The 14,417-nt window shown below is 52.7% G+C and overlaps 1 protein-coding gene across 1 annotated transcript in view; it reads left to right on the top strand.

The window, feature by feature from the left end:
* The window catches only part of LOC137306599 (insulin receptor-related protein-like), a 66,544-nt gene that overhangs the window by 19,440 nt on the left and 32,687 nt on the right, over positions 1-14,417 (top strand). The window contains exons 3-5 of the mRNA XM_067975898.1: positions 656-971; positions 7,157-7,299; positions 9,313-9,457. Of these exons, the coding sequence (XP_067831999.1) occupies positions 656-971; positions 7,157-7,299; positions 9,313-9,457 (604 nt within the window). The remainder of the gene's footprint in view (positions 1-655; positions 972-7,156; positions 7,300-9,312; positions 9,458-14,417) is intronic.

The raw sequence follows: 14,417 nt of genomic DNA, 5'->3' as shown, positions 1-14,417 counted from the left end.
TGTACCTGCCCTGGGAGTGTTTGATGGGACAGTGTAGAGGGAGCTTCACTCTGTATCTAACCCGTGCTGTACCTGCCCTGGGAGTGTTTGATGGGACGGTGTAGAGGGAGCTTTACTCTGTATCTAACCCGTGCTGTACCTGCCCTGGGAGTGTTTGATGGGACAGTGTAGAGGGAGCTTTACTCTGTATCTAACCCTGTACCTGCCCTGGGAGTGTTTGATGGGACAGTGTAGAGGGAGCTTTACTCTGTATCTAACCCGTGCTGTACCTGCCCTGGGAGTGTTTGATGGGACAGTGTAGAGGGAGCTTTACTCTGTATCTAACCCGTGCTGTACCTGCCCTGGGAGTGTTTGATGGGACAGTGTAGAGGGAGCTTTACTCTGTATCTAACCCTGTACCTGCCCTGGGAGTGTTTGATGGGACAGTGTAGAGGGAGCTTTACTCTGTATCTAACCCGTGCTGTACCTGCCTTGGGAGTGTTTGATGGGACAGTGTAGAGGGAGCTTTACTCTGTATCTAACCCTGTACCTGCCCTGGGAGTGTTTGATGGGACAGTATTACTCACAAACGTTCTTGTTTATTTGCTGGTTAATTGGATCACTGATGTTTTTTGCCGGGGTGGTAGTGAAGGTGTGCTTGTCTTATTTTTAACAGTCTGTCCCAGTAAGTGCCTGGACCGAAGCTGTACCAGCACCGGCGAGTGCTGCCACAAGGAGTGCCTCGGGGGTTGCCTTCGCCCCGGGGATAACCGGATGTGCCTGGTTTGCCGTAACTACCGGTACAACGACACCTGCCTGCCCACCTGCCCGCACAGGACCTACAAGTACGAGGGCTGGCGCTGTGTGACCCAGGAATACTGTGCCAGTCTCCACAAGACCTCCGACAACTCCAAGGACTGGCTGCCCTTCGTGGTTTTCCAAGGGGAGTGCCTGCCGGAGTGTCCCTCTGGACATTCAAGGAACACCAGCAGGTACTCGGTCCATGACTACACCTGCCCTGGGAGTGTTTGATGGGACAGTGTAGAGTGAGCTTTACTCTGTATCTAACCCTGTACCTGCCCTGGGAGTGTTTGATGGGACAGTGTAGAGGGAGCTTTACTCTGTATCTAACCCTGTACCTGCCCTGGGAGTGTTTGATGGGACAGTGTAGAGGGAGCTTTACTCTGTATCTAACCCTGTACCTGCCCTGGGAGTGTTTGATGGGACAGTGTAGAGGGAGCTTTACTCTGTATCTAACCCGTGCTGTACCTGCCCTGGGAGTGTTTGATGGGACAGTGTAGAGGGAGCTTTACTCTGTATCTAACCCTGTACCTGACCCTGGGAGTGTTTGATGGGACAGTGTAGAGGGAGCTTTACTCTGTATCTAACCCTGTACCTGCCCTGGGAGTGTTTGATGGGACAGTGTAGAGGGAGCTTTACTCTGTATCTAACCCGTGCTTTACCTGCCCTGGGAGTGTTTGATGGGACAGTGTAGAGGGAGCTTTACTCTGTATCTAACCCTGTACCTGCCCTGGGAGTGTTTGATGGGACAGTGTAGAGGGAGCTTTACTCTGTATCTAACCCTGTACCTGCCCTGGGAGTGTTTGATGGGACAGTGTAGAGGGAGCTTTACTCTGTATCTAACCCGTGCTGTACCTGCCCTGGGAGTGTTTGATGGGACAGTGTAGAGGGAGCTTTACTCTGTATCTAACCCGTGCTGTCCCTGCCCCGGGAGTGTTTGATGGGACCATGGGTATGGTAGCATCGTGGTTATGTTACTGAACTAGTAATCCAGAGGCCTGGACGAAAATCCAGAGTCATGAGTTCAAATCCTGCCACGGCAGCTGGCGAATTTAAATTCAATTAATTAATTAAATTCAATTAATCAAATTAATTAATTAATTAAATAAAAATCTGGAATTAAAATACTAGTATCAGTAATGGTGGCCATGAAACTACCGGATTGTCGTAAAAACCCATCTGGTTCACTAATGTCCTTTAGGGAAGGAAACCTGCCGTCCTTACCCGGTCTGGCCTATATGTGACTCCAGACCCACAGCAATGTGGTTGATTCTTAATTGCCCTCTGAAATGGCCTAGCAAGCCACTCAGTCGTAAAATCTCGCTACGAAAAGTCATAATAAGAATAAAACCGGACGGACCACGAGGCACCGGACACGACAACGGCAAAACACCAAGCCCAGTCGACCCTGCAAGGTCCTCCTTACTAACATCTGGGGACTTGTGCCAAAATTGGGAGAGCTGTCCCACAGACTAGTCAAGCAACAGCTCACAGAATCATACCTTTCAGCCAACGTCCCAGACTCTTCCATCACCATCCCTGGGTATGTCCTGTCCCACCGGCAGGACAGACCCACCAGAGGTGTTGGTACAGTGATATACAGTCAGGAGGGCGTGGCCATGGGAGTCCTCAACATTGACTCTGGACCCCAAGAAATCTCATGGCATCAGGTCAAACATGGGCAAGGAAACCTCCTGCTGATTACCACCTACCGTCCTCCCTCAGCTGATGAATCAGTCCTCCTCCATGTTGAGCACCACTTGGAGGAAGCACTGAGGGTAGCAAGGGCACAAAATGTACTCTGGGTGGGGGACTTCAATGTCCATCACCAAGAGTGGCTCGGTAGCACCACTACTGACCGAACTGGCCGAGTCCTGAAGGACATAGCTGCTAGACTGGGCCTGCGGCAGGTGGTGAGCGAACCAACACGAGGGAAAAACTTACTTGACCTCGTCCTCACCAATCCACCTGTCGCTAAATGCATCTGTCCATGACAGTATTGGTAGGAGTGACCACCGCACAGTCCTCGTGGAGATGAAGTCCCGTCTTCGCACCGAGGACACCATCCAACGTGTTGTGTGGCACTACCACCGTGCTAAATGGGATAGATTCAGAACAGATCTAGCAGCTCAAAACTGGGCATCCATGAGGCGCTGTGGGCCATCAGCAGCAGCAGAATTGTATTCCAGCACAATCTGTAACCTCGTGGCCCGGCATATTCCTCACTCTACCATTACCAACAAGCCAGGGGATCAACCCTGGTTCAACGAGGAGTGTAGAAGAGCATGCCAGGAGCAGCACCAGGCGTACCTAAAAATGAGGTGCCAACCTGGTGAAGCTACAACTCAGGACTACATGCATGCTCAACAGCGGAAGCAACATGCTACAGACAGAGCTAAGCGATTCCACAACCAACGGATCAGATCAAAGTTCTGCAGTCCTGCCACATCCAGTCGTGAATGGTGGTGGACAATTAAACAACTAACGGGAGGAGGAGGCTCTGCAAACATCCCCATTCTCAATGATGGCGGAGTCCAGCACGTGAGTGCAAAAGACAAGGCTGAAGCGTTTGCAACCATCTTCAGCCAGAAGTGCCGAGTGGATGATCCATCTCTGCCTCCTCCCGATATCCCCACCATCACGGAAGCCAGTCTTCAGCCAATTCAATTCACTCCACGTGATATCAAGAAACGGCTGAGTGCACTGGATACAGCAAAGGCTATGGGCCCCGACAACATCCCAGCTGTAGTGCTGAAGACTTGTGCTCCAGAACTAGCTGCGCCTCTAGCCAAGCTGTTCCAGTACAGCTACAACACTGGCATCTACCCGACAATGTGGAAAATTGCCCAGGTATGTCCTGTCCACAAAAAGCAGGACAAATCCAATCCGGCCAATTACCGCCCCATCAGTCTATTCTCAATCATCAGCAAAGTGATGGAAGGTGTCATCGACAGTGCTATCAAGCGGCACTTACTCACCAATAACCTGCTCACCAATGCTCAGTTTGGGTTCCGCCAGGACCACTCGGCTCCAGATCTCATTACAGCCTTGGTCCAAACATGGACAAAAGAGCTGAATTCCAGAGGTGAGTCGAGAGTGACTGCCCTTGACATCAAGGCAGCATTTGACCGAGTGTGGCACCAAGGAGCCCTAGTAAAATTGAAGTCAATGGGAATCAGGGGAAAAACTCTCCAGTGGCTGGAGTCATACCTAGCACAAAGGAAGATGGTAGTGGTTGTTGGAGGCCAATCATCTCAGCCCCACGGCATTGCTGCAGGAGTTCCTCAGGGCAGTGTCCTAGGCCCAACCATCTTCAGCTGCTTCATCAATGACCTTCCCTCCATCATAAGGTCAGAAATGGGGATGTTCGCTGATGACTGCACAGTGTTCAGTTCCATTCGCAACCGCTCAAATAATGAAGCAGTCCGAGCCCGCATGCAGCAAGACCTGGACAACATCCAGGCTTGGGCTCATAAGTGGCAAGTAACATTCGCACCAGATAAGTGCCAGGCAATGACCATCTCCAACAAGAGAGAGTCTAACCACCTCCCCCTGACATTCAACGGCATTACCATCGCCGAATCCCCCACCATCAACATCCTGGGGGTCACCATTGACCAGAAACTTAACTGGACCAGCCATATAAATACTGTGGCTACGAGAGCAGGTCAGAGGCTGGGTATTCTGCAGCGAGTGACTCACCTCCTGACTCCCCAAAGCCTTTCCACCATCTACAAGGCACAAGTCAGGAGTGTGATGGAATACTCTCCACTTGCCTGGATGAGTGCAGCTCCAACAACACTCAAGAAGCTCGACACCATCCAAGATAAAGCAGCCCGCTTGATTGGCACCCCATCCACCACCTTGAACATTCACTCCCTTCACCACCGGCGCACCGTGGCTGCAGTGTGGACCATCCACAGGATGCACTGCAGCAACTCGCCAAGGCTTCTTCGACAGCACCTCCCAAACCCGCGACCTCTACCACCTAGAAGGACAAGAGCAGCGGGCACATGGGAACAACACCACCTGCACGTTCCCCTCCAAGTCACACACCATCCCGACTTGGAAATATATCGGCCGTTCCTTCATCGTCGCTGGGTCAAAATCCTGGAACTCCCTCCCTAACAGCACTGTGGGAGAACCTTCACCACACGGACTGCAGCGGTTCAAGAAGGCGGCTCACCACCACCTTCTCAAGGGGCAATTAGGGATGGGCAATAAATGCTGGCCTCGCCAGCGATGCCCACATCCCGTGAATGAATTTAAAAAAAAGTGTAGAGGGAGCTTTACTCTGTATCTAACCCTGTACCTGCCCTGGGAGTGTTTGATGGGACAGTGTAGAGGGAGCTTTACTCTGTATCTAATCCATGCTGTACCTGCCCTGGGAGTGTTTGATGGGACAGTGTAGAGGGAGCTTTACTCTGTATCTAACCCGTGCAGTACCTGTCCTGGGAGTGTTTGATGGGACAGTGTAGAGGGAGCTTTACTCTGTATCTAACCCTGTACCTGCCCTGGGAGTGTTTGATGGGACAGTGTAGAGGGAGCTTTACTCTGTATCTAACCCTGTACCTGCCCCGGGAGTGTTTGATGGGACAGTGTAGAGGGAGCTTTACTCTGTATCTAACCCTGTACCTGCCCTGGGAGTGTTTGATGGGACAGTGTAGAGGGAGCTTTACTCTGTATCTAACCCTGTACCTGCCCTGGGAGTGTTTGATGGGACAGTGTAGAGGGAGCTTTACTCTGTATCTAACCCGTGCTGTACCTGCCCTGGGAGTGTTTGATGGGACAGTGTAGAGGTAGCTTTACTCTGTATCTAACCCGTGCTGTACCTGTGTCTGTTCTGACAAGGGTTTGGGTGAGCTGATATTTAAAATCTCAGTGTTTACTGTAAACTCCCCCTGGGTTCAATCTCAGTGTCACCATCAGTGTGACTCCAGGAGTTTTAATAAACAGACAGAAATACAGTCATAGTTTTTGCAAAATAGAATTTCCAGTGTGTGAGCTCACCTTTTATTAAAGGGATTACATTAAATTGCAGAATTTATTTTAATTCCTAAAGTTTAGAATCATCTCTCCCCAATTCAAAGTTCCCAACTCTGTCTTGGTATCTCTCTCCCTCCCTCTCTCTCTCTCTCTCTCTCTAATCCCTCTGACTCTATCTTGGTCTCTCTCTCTCTCTCCCTCTAATCCTTCTGTCTCTGTCTTGGTATCTCTCTCTAATCCCTCTGTCAGTCTCTTTCTCTCTCTCTCTCATCCCTCTGTCTTGGTATCTATCTCTCTCTCCCTCTCTCTCTCTCTAATCCCGCTGTCTCTGACATTCTCTCTCTCTCTAATCCCTCTGTCTTGGTATCTATCTCTCTCTCCCTCTCTCTCTCTCTAATCCTGCTGTCTCTGACATTCTCTCTCTCTCTCTCTGTCCACTTGATCTTTCTTCTCCTCTCTCTGTTTCTGTTTCTCTCCCTCTGTCTCTGTCTCTCCCCCTGGAGCCTGCTCTCTGTTACAGACGCATTTCTTTCTCTCTCTCCATTTTTCCCTTTGTTCTTTCTCTTGTTCTCCTTTATTTCTTTTTTGACATTTCTGTCTCTATCTGTCTCTCTCTCTTGCTCTTTCCTTACCTCTCTCTCACTATCTCTATCTCTTTCTCTCTCTCTTTCTCTTCCCCCTCCCCTTCCCTCTTGTTTTCCTCCCTCTCTCTGTCTCTCTGTTTATCTGTTTGTTGCTCTCTCTTTTCGTCCTTTCTCACTCAGTCGCTCTCTGTCCGTCTCTCTCGAAATTACACTCCATGAGTTCAATCGTAGTGTGAAATCTCTCTCCCTCTCTCTATTACCCCTCACTCTCTCTCATGCCCCTCACCCTCTCTCTTGCCCCTCACCCTCTCTCTTGCCCCTCACCCTCTCTCTTGCCCCTCACCCTCTCTCTTGCCCCTCACCCTCCCTCTTGCCCCTCACCCTCCCTCGTGCCCCTCACCCTCCCTCGTGCCCCTCACCCTCTCTCTTGCCCCTCACCCTCTCTCTTGCCCCTCACCCTCCCTCATGCCCCTCACCCTCCCTCGTGCCCCTCACCCTCTCTCTTGCCCCTCACCCTCCCTCATGCCCCTCACCCTCCCTCGTGCCCCTCACCCTCTCTCTTGCACCTCTCTCTCTATTACCCCTCACTCTCTCTCTCGCTCTCTTGCCCCTCACTCTTACCCCCTCACTCTCTCTTCCCTCTCTCTCTCTCTTGCCCCCCTCTCTCTCTATTACCCCTCACTCTCTCTCTCTCTCTCTCTTGCCCCTCACTCTTACCCCCTCTCTCTCTCTCTCTCTTTTATCGAGTACCCCTCTGCTTGTTTTGCTGATGGTGGTCCTGACGCCCCCGTCTTTTGCCCCCCCAGCATTGTCTGCAGTAAGTGCAAAGGTCACTGCCCAAAGGTTTGTCATGTGGGGACCAAGACGGTCGACTCGTTGGCGGCCGCCCAGCAACTGGCCGAATGCACCGTCATCGAGGGCAACCTCATCATCAACATCCGCGGAGGGAGTAAGTACCAACACCCACCAGGGGAGAGGGGGTATCGGGAGCTACCATTAAAGGGTGGGGGGGGGGAGGGTTCAGATCTATCAACTGGAGCCAACAGAGATCTGATCTACAGCCTTCCCCCGCCCCCCCCAAAACACACCCACTCCCAGCAATGGGCTCCTCCATCCTGCCCTGAATATAGACCCTGCGATTGGGTCACTGCTGACCCTTCTGGGGTCTTATATCCGGTGGTCCGCAGTATTGGCCTGATGTCGGAGGGTGGGGGGTTTGTGGGTCGCACATTTCCAATGATGGTGCGGGTTTTGTGGTCTGTGTAAGGTGCGTGTTGTTGACGGGCCAGAAGCAGTATGTGGTATATCACCGTTACATGGTGAGTGTACACGGTGTGTGCTCCCCGTCCATTCCAAGATTGGGGTACACGGTGTGTGCTCCCCGTCCATTCCAAGATTGGGGTACACGGTGTGTACTCCCCGTCCATTCCAAGATTGGGGTACACGGTGTGTACTCCCCGTCCATTCCAAGATTGGGGTACACGGTGTGTACTCCCCGTCCATTCCAAGGTTGGGGTACACCGTGTGTACTCCCCATCTATTCCAAGATTGGGGTACACGGTGTGTACTCCCCATCTATTCCAAGATTGGGGTACACGGTGTGTGCTCCCCATCCATTCCAAGGTTGGGGTACACGGTGTGTGCTCCCCGTCCATTCCAAGGTGAGGGTACACGGTGTGTACTCCCCATCCATTCCAAGGTGAGGGTACACGGTGTGTGCTCCCCATCCATTCCAAGGTTGGGGTACACGGTGTGTGCTCCCCGTCCATTCCAAGGTGAGGGTACACGGTGTGTACTCCCCATCCATTCCAAGATTGGGGTACACGGTGTGCTCCCCATCTATTCCAAGATTGGGGTACACGGTGTGTGCTCCCCATCTATTCCAAGATTGGGGTACACGGTGTGTACTCCCCATCCATTCCAAGGTTGGGGTACACGGTGTGTGCTCCCCATCCATTCCAAGGTTGGGGTACACGGTGTGTGCTCCCCGTCCATTCCAAGGTTGGGGTACATGGTGTGTGCTCCCCGTCCATTCCAAGGTGAGGGTACACGGTGTGTGCTCCCCGTCCATTCCAAGATTGGGGTACACGGTGTGTGCTCCCCGTCCATTCCAAGGTGAGGGTACACGGTGTGTGCTCCCCATCCATTCCAAGATTGGGGTACACGGTGTGTGCTCCCCATCCATTCCAAGATTGGGGTACACGGTGTGTGCTCCCCATCCATTCCAAGATTGGGGTACACGGTGTGTGCTCCCCGTCCATTCCAAGATTGGGGTACACGGTGTGTACTCCCCGTCCATTCCAAGGTTGGGGTACACGGTGTGTGCTCCCCGTCCATTCCAAGATTGGGGTACACGGTGTGTACTCCCCGTCCATTCCAAGGTGAGTGTACACGGTGTGTGCTCCCCATCCATTCCAAGATTGGGGTACATGGTGTGTGCTCCCCGTCCATTCCAAGGTTGGGGTACACGGTGTGTACTCCCCGTCCATTCCAAGATTGGGGTACACGGTGTGTACTCCCCGTCCATTCCAAGGTTGGGGTACACGGTGTGTGCTCCCCATCCATTCCAAGATTGGGGTACACGGTGTGTGCTCCCCATCCATTCCAAGGTTGGGGTACACGGTGTGTACTCCCCGTCCATTCCAAGATTGGGGTACACGGTGTGTACTCCCCGTCCGTTCCAAGATTGGGGTACACGGTGTGTGCTCCCCGTCCATTCCAAGATTGGGGTACACGGTGTGTCTCTGACCCATCCTGGCTGAGTGGCCGGTGTGACCCATGGTTTGGGACCTGAAGAGGGAGCCAGACTTTGTGGAGCGCCTTGCGGCAGATTAAAGGCACTATAGAAATGCACGTTGTTGTGCTTCTATCCCTGGCAGTCCTCGTGGCTCGTCTGCAGGGAGCAGACGGGTGCGCACAGGAGGAGAACTCACCCAGTTTTGCCCACTTTGCCTCTCAACAGACAACCTTGCTGTGAAGCTGGAGACTAACCTGGGGCTGATCGAGACGATCACCGGTTTTCTGAAGATTAAACATTCCTTTGCTCTTGTCTCGCTGTCCTTCTTTGCCAACCTGAAGCTGATTCGAGGAGATTCGATGGTTGATGGGTAAGGAGATGGAATGTTCCAGGCCTCCGAGGTGGACTCCGCACCGTTTTCTCACTCTTTCCCTCTCCCTTTCGCTAAAACCCGAGCTTAGAGACACCCAGTTCCTCATTTGCTCCATCTTCTCTCCAATGTTCTCTACAAACTTGATGTGCCTCCATTCCCCAGTGTGGGGCCTGCTGACCAGGCCTTGATTGAGCGATGCCAATGCGTCAGGTGCTCACCGAGGCCTACCTGTGTTCTGAGGGGTGATGCAGCCTGCCTTGAGTCGTCTTGCGGAGCCTCTCCTCTCTTCCTTGAGCAGCCCCTGCCATGCCATGCAATTTTTCCAGCCAAGGATCGGCACCAAAGGACTCGAATTCAGTTAGGAGAGTGCCTTGTGGTGATTTACAAGAGGCCGGGGGGGGGAGGGTGGGTGGGAGGGGGAGGATGAGGGAGGGATGGAACAGATCGAGGAGGAAACAAAAGCATCCTTGGAGAGACAGGTTCAACGAGGAGGCTTTTGGCGAAATGGAGAGAGGCGGCCTGGGTTGAGTGGTTTCGAGAGAGAGGTGGACAGAGAAGCCAGCTGGTGACTGACACTGGTCTCTAGTGGGGTAGTGGGGTGAGTGGGGGCCAAACATTATGTCAAAGATTGGGATACAAGGCCGAACCTTTAAGAGCCTCCGTCGAGTCCCCCCCTCACTCCCCCCAGTGGTCCAGTGCCCTGCCCGATGTGATTGGCTGCCTCCTGTCTCACTGCCCTGTGAGGCCCCAGGTTTGATCCCCACTCTCTGCTCGGTGAGCTCGTGTCAGCTGGGGAGCAAATTGGGGAATTACAATCGGCTCCAGTAACCCGGCCCAGGGAAGAGGGAACAGCAGAGGGTCCTCCTCCTGATCAATGATGGGAAGACCAGGGGAGGTGAGTGTGAGTGAGGTGTGTGAGTGAGGTGTGTGTGTGTGTGTGTCTCTGTGTGTCAGTGTGTGTGTGTCGGTGTGTGTGTCGGTGTGTGTGTGTGTGTGTGTGTCGGTGTGTGTGTGTGTGTGAGGTGTGTGTGTCAGTGTGTGTGTGTGTGTGAGGTGTGTGTGTCAGTGTGTGTGTGTGTGTGAGGTGTGTGTGTCAGTGTGTGTGTGTGTGTGAGGTGTGTGTGTCGGTGTGTGTGTCAGTGTGTGTGTGTGTGTGTCAGTGTGTGTGTCAGTGTGTGTGTGTGTCGGTGTGTGTGTCAGTGTGTCTGTGTGTGTCTGTGTGTGTGTCAGTGTGTGTGTGTGTCGGTGTGTGTGTCGGTGTGTGTGTCGGTGTGTGTGTCAGTGTGTGTGTGTCAGTGTGTCTGTGTGTGTCAGTGTGTGTGTGTCAGTGTGTCTGTGTGTGTCAGTGTGTGTGTGTCAGTGTGTCTGTGTGTGTCAGTGTGTGTGTGTGTGTGAGGTGTGTGTGTCAGTGTGTGTGTGTGTGTGAGGTGTGTGTGTCGGTGTGTGTGTGTCAGTGTGTGTGTGTGTGTCAGTGTGTGTGTCAGTGTGTGTGTGTGTCGGTGTGTGTGTCGGTGTGTGTGTCAGTGTGTGTGTGTCAGTGTGTCTGTGTGTGTCAGTGTGTGTGTGACAGTGTGTCTGTGTGTGTCAGTGTGTGTGTGTGTGTGTCGGTGTGTCTGTGTGTCTGTGTGTGTGTGTGTGTGTCGGTGTGTGTGTGTGTGTGAGGTGTGTGTGTCAGTGTGTGTGTGTGTGTGTGAGGTGTGTGTGTGTGTCAGTGTGTCTGTGTGTGTCAGTGTGTCTGTGTGTGTCTGTGTGTGTCAGTGTGTGTGTGTGTCAGTGTGTGTGTGTGTCGGTGTGTGTGTCGGTGTGTGTGTCGGTGTGTGTGTCGGTGTGTGTGTCAGTGTGTCTGTGTGTGTGTGTCAGTGTGTCAGTGTGTGTGTGTGTGTGTCAGTGTGTGTGTCAGCGTGTGTGTGTGTCGGTGTGTGTGTCAGTGTGTGTGTGTCAGTGTGTCTGTGTGTGTCTGTGTGTGTGTGTGTGTGTCGGTGTGTGTGTCAGTGTGTGTGTGTCAGTGTGTCTGTGTGTGTCAGTGTGTGTGTGTGTGTCGGTGTGTGTGTCAGTGTGTGTGTGTGTGTGAGGTGTGTGTGTCGGTGTGTGTGTGTGTCAGTGTGTGTGTGTGTGTCAGTGTGTGTGTGTCAGTGTGTGGGTGTGTGTGTGTGTCGGTGTGTGTGTCGGTGTGTGTGTCGGTGTGTGTGTCAGTGTGTGTGTGTGTCGGTGTGTGTGTCGGTGTGTGTGTCGGTGTGTGTGTGTCAGTGTGTCAGTGTGTCTGTGTGTCAGTGTGTCTGTGTGTGTCAGTGTGTGTGTGTGTGTCGGTGTGTCTGTGTGTCTGTGTGTGTGTGTGTGTGTGTCGGTGTGTGTGTGTGTCGGTGTGTGTGTGTGTCGGTGTGTGTGTGTGAGGTGTGTGTGTGTCGGTGTGTGTGTCAGTGTGTGTGTGTCAGTGTGTCTGTGTGTGTCAGTGTGTGTGTGTGTGTGTGTGTCAGTGTGTGTGTGTGTGTCAGTGTGTGTGTCAGTGTGTGTGTGTGTCGGTGTGTGTGTCGGTGTGTGTGTCAGTGTGTGTGTGTGTCAGTGTCTGTGTGTGTCAGTGTGTCTGTGTGTGTCAGTGTGTGTGTGTCAGTGTGTCTGTGTGTGTGTGTGTGTGTCAGTGTGTGTGTGTGTGTCAGTGTGTGTGTCAGTGTGTGTGTGTGTCGGTGTGTGTGTCGGTGTGTGTGTCAGTGTGTCTGTGTGTGTCAGTGTGTGTGTGTCAGTGTGTGTGTGTGTCAGTGTGTGTGTGTGTCAGTGTGTGTGTCTGTGTGTGTGTGTGTGTGTCGGTGTGTCTGTGTGTGTGTGTGTGTGTCGGTGTGTGTGTCAGTGTGTCAGTGTGTCTGTGTGTCTGTGTGTGTGTGTGTGTCGGTGTGTGTGTCAGTGTGTCAGTGTGTGTGTGTGTCAGTGTGTCAGTGTGTCGGTGTGTGTGTCGGTGTGTGTGTCGGTGTGTGTGTCGGTGTGTGTGTCGGTGTGTGTGTTGGTGTGTGTGTGTGTGTGTGTCGGTGTGTGTGTGTCAGTGTGTGTGTCAGTGTGTCTGTGTGTCGGTGTGTGTGTGTGTGTGTCGGTGTGTGTGTCAGTGTGTCAGTGTGTCAGTGTGTCTGTGTGTCGGTGTGTGTCGGTGTGTGTGTCGGTGTGTGTGTCGGTGTGTGTGTCAGTGTGTGTCAGTGTGTGTGTGTGTCAGTGTGTGTGTGTGTCAGTGTGTGTGTGTGTGTCAGTGTGTGTGTATGTGTCAGTGTGTGTGTCAGTGTGTGTGTGTGTCGGTGTGTGTGTCAGTGTGTGTGTGTGTCGGTGTGTGTGTCGGTGTGTGTGTCGGTGTGTGTGTGTGTCAGTGTGTCAGTGTGTCTGTGTGTCAGTGTGTCTGTGTGTCAGTGTGTGTGTCGGTGTGTGTGTCGGTGTGTGTGTCGGGGTGTGTGTGTGTGTGTGTCGGTGTGTGTGTCAGTGTGTGTGTGTCAGTGTGTGTCAGTGTGTGTGTGTGTCAGTGTGTGTGTGTGTCAGTGTGTGTGTGTGTGTCAGTGTGTGTGTATGTGTCAGTGTGTGTGTCAGTGTGTGTGTGTGTCGGTGTGTGTGTCAGTGTGTGTGTGTGTCGGTGTGTGTGTCGGTGTGTGTGTCGGTGTGTGTGTGTGTCAGTGTGTCAGTGTGTCTGTGTGTCAGTGTGTCTGTGTGTCAGTGTGTGTGTCGGTGTGTGTGTCGGTGTGTGTGTCGGGGTGTGTGTGTGTGTGTGTCGGTGTGTGTGTGTCAGTGTGTGTGTCAGTGTGTGTGTCAGTGTGTGTGTCTGTGTGTGTGTGTGTGTGTGTCGGTGTGTGTGTGTCGGTGTGTGTGTGTCGGTGTGTGTGTGTCAGTGTGTGTGTCAGTGTGTGTGTCAGTGTGTGTGTCTGTGTGTGTGTGTGTGTGTCAGTGTGTCTGTGTGTGTGTGTGTGTGTGTGTGTGTCTGTGTGTCGGTGTGTGTGTCGGTGTGTGTGTCGGTGTGTGTGTGTGTGTGTGTGTGTCGGTGTGTGTGTGTCAGTGTGTGTGTCAGTGTGTCAGTGTGTCTGTGTGTCGGTGTGTGTGTCGGTGTGTGTGTTGGTGTGTGTGTCGGTGTGTGTGTGTGTGTGTCGGTGTGTCTGTGTGTGTGTGTGTGTGTCGGTGTGTGTGTCAGTGTGTCTGTGTGTCTGTGTGTGTGTGTGTGTCGGTGTGTCTGTGTGTGTGTGTGTGTGTGTCGGTGTGTGTGTGTCAGTGTGTGTGTGTGTCAGTGTGTCAGTGTGTCAGTGTGTCAGTGTGTCTGTGTGTCGGTGTGTGTGTCGGTGTGTGTGTGTGTGTGTGTCGGTGTGTGTGTCAATGTGTCAGTGTGTCTGTGTGTCGGTGTGTCTGTGTGTCGGTGTGTGTGTCGGTGTGTGTGTCGGTGTGTGTGTTGGTGTGTGTGTGTGTGTGTCGGTGTGTGTGTGTCAGTGTGTGTGTCAGTGTGTCTGTGTGTCGGTGTGTGTGTGTGTGTGTCGGTGTGTGTGTCAGTGTGTCAGTGTGTCTGTGTGTGTGTGTGTCAGTGTGTGTGTCGGTGTGTGTGTCGGTGTGTGTGTCGGTGTGTGTGTCGGTGTGTGTGTCGGTGTGTGTGTCAGTGTGTGTGTCAGTGTGTGTGTCAGTGTGTGTGTGTGTGTGTGTGTCAGTGTGTCTGTGTGTGTCAGTGTGTCTGTGTGTGTCAGAGTGTGTCTGTGTGTGTCAGTGTGTGTGTGTGTGTCAGAGTGTGTCTGTGTGTGTCAGTGTGTGTGTGTGTCAGTGTGTGTGTGTGTGTCGGTGTGTGTGTCGGTGTGTGTGTCGGTGTGTGTGTCGGTGTGTGTGTCGGTGTGTGTGTCAGTGTGTGTGTGTGTGTCAGTGTGTCTGTGTGTGTCAGAGTGTGTCTGTGTGTGTCAGTGTGTGTGTGTGTCGGTGTGTGTGTCAGTGTGTCTGTGTGTGTCAGTGTGTCTGTGTGTGT

This window comes from Heptranchias perlo, chromosome 44, assembly GCF_035084215.1.
Source record: "Heptranchias perlo isolate sHepPer1 chromosome 44, sHepPer1.hap1, whole genome shotgun sequence".
NCBI classification, from domain to species: Eukaryota; Metazoa; Chordata; class Chondrichthyes; order Hexanchiformes; family Hexanchidae; genus Heptranchias; species Heptranchias perlo.
Note: the sequence above shows the minus strand (reverse complement) of the source record. Positions and strands in the feature narration are given on the sequence as shown.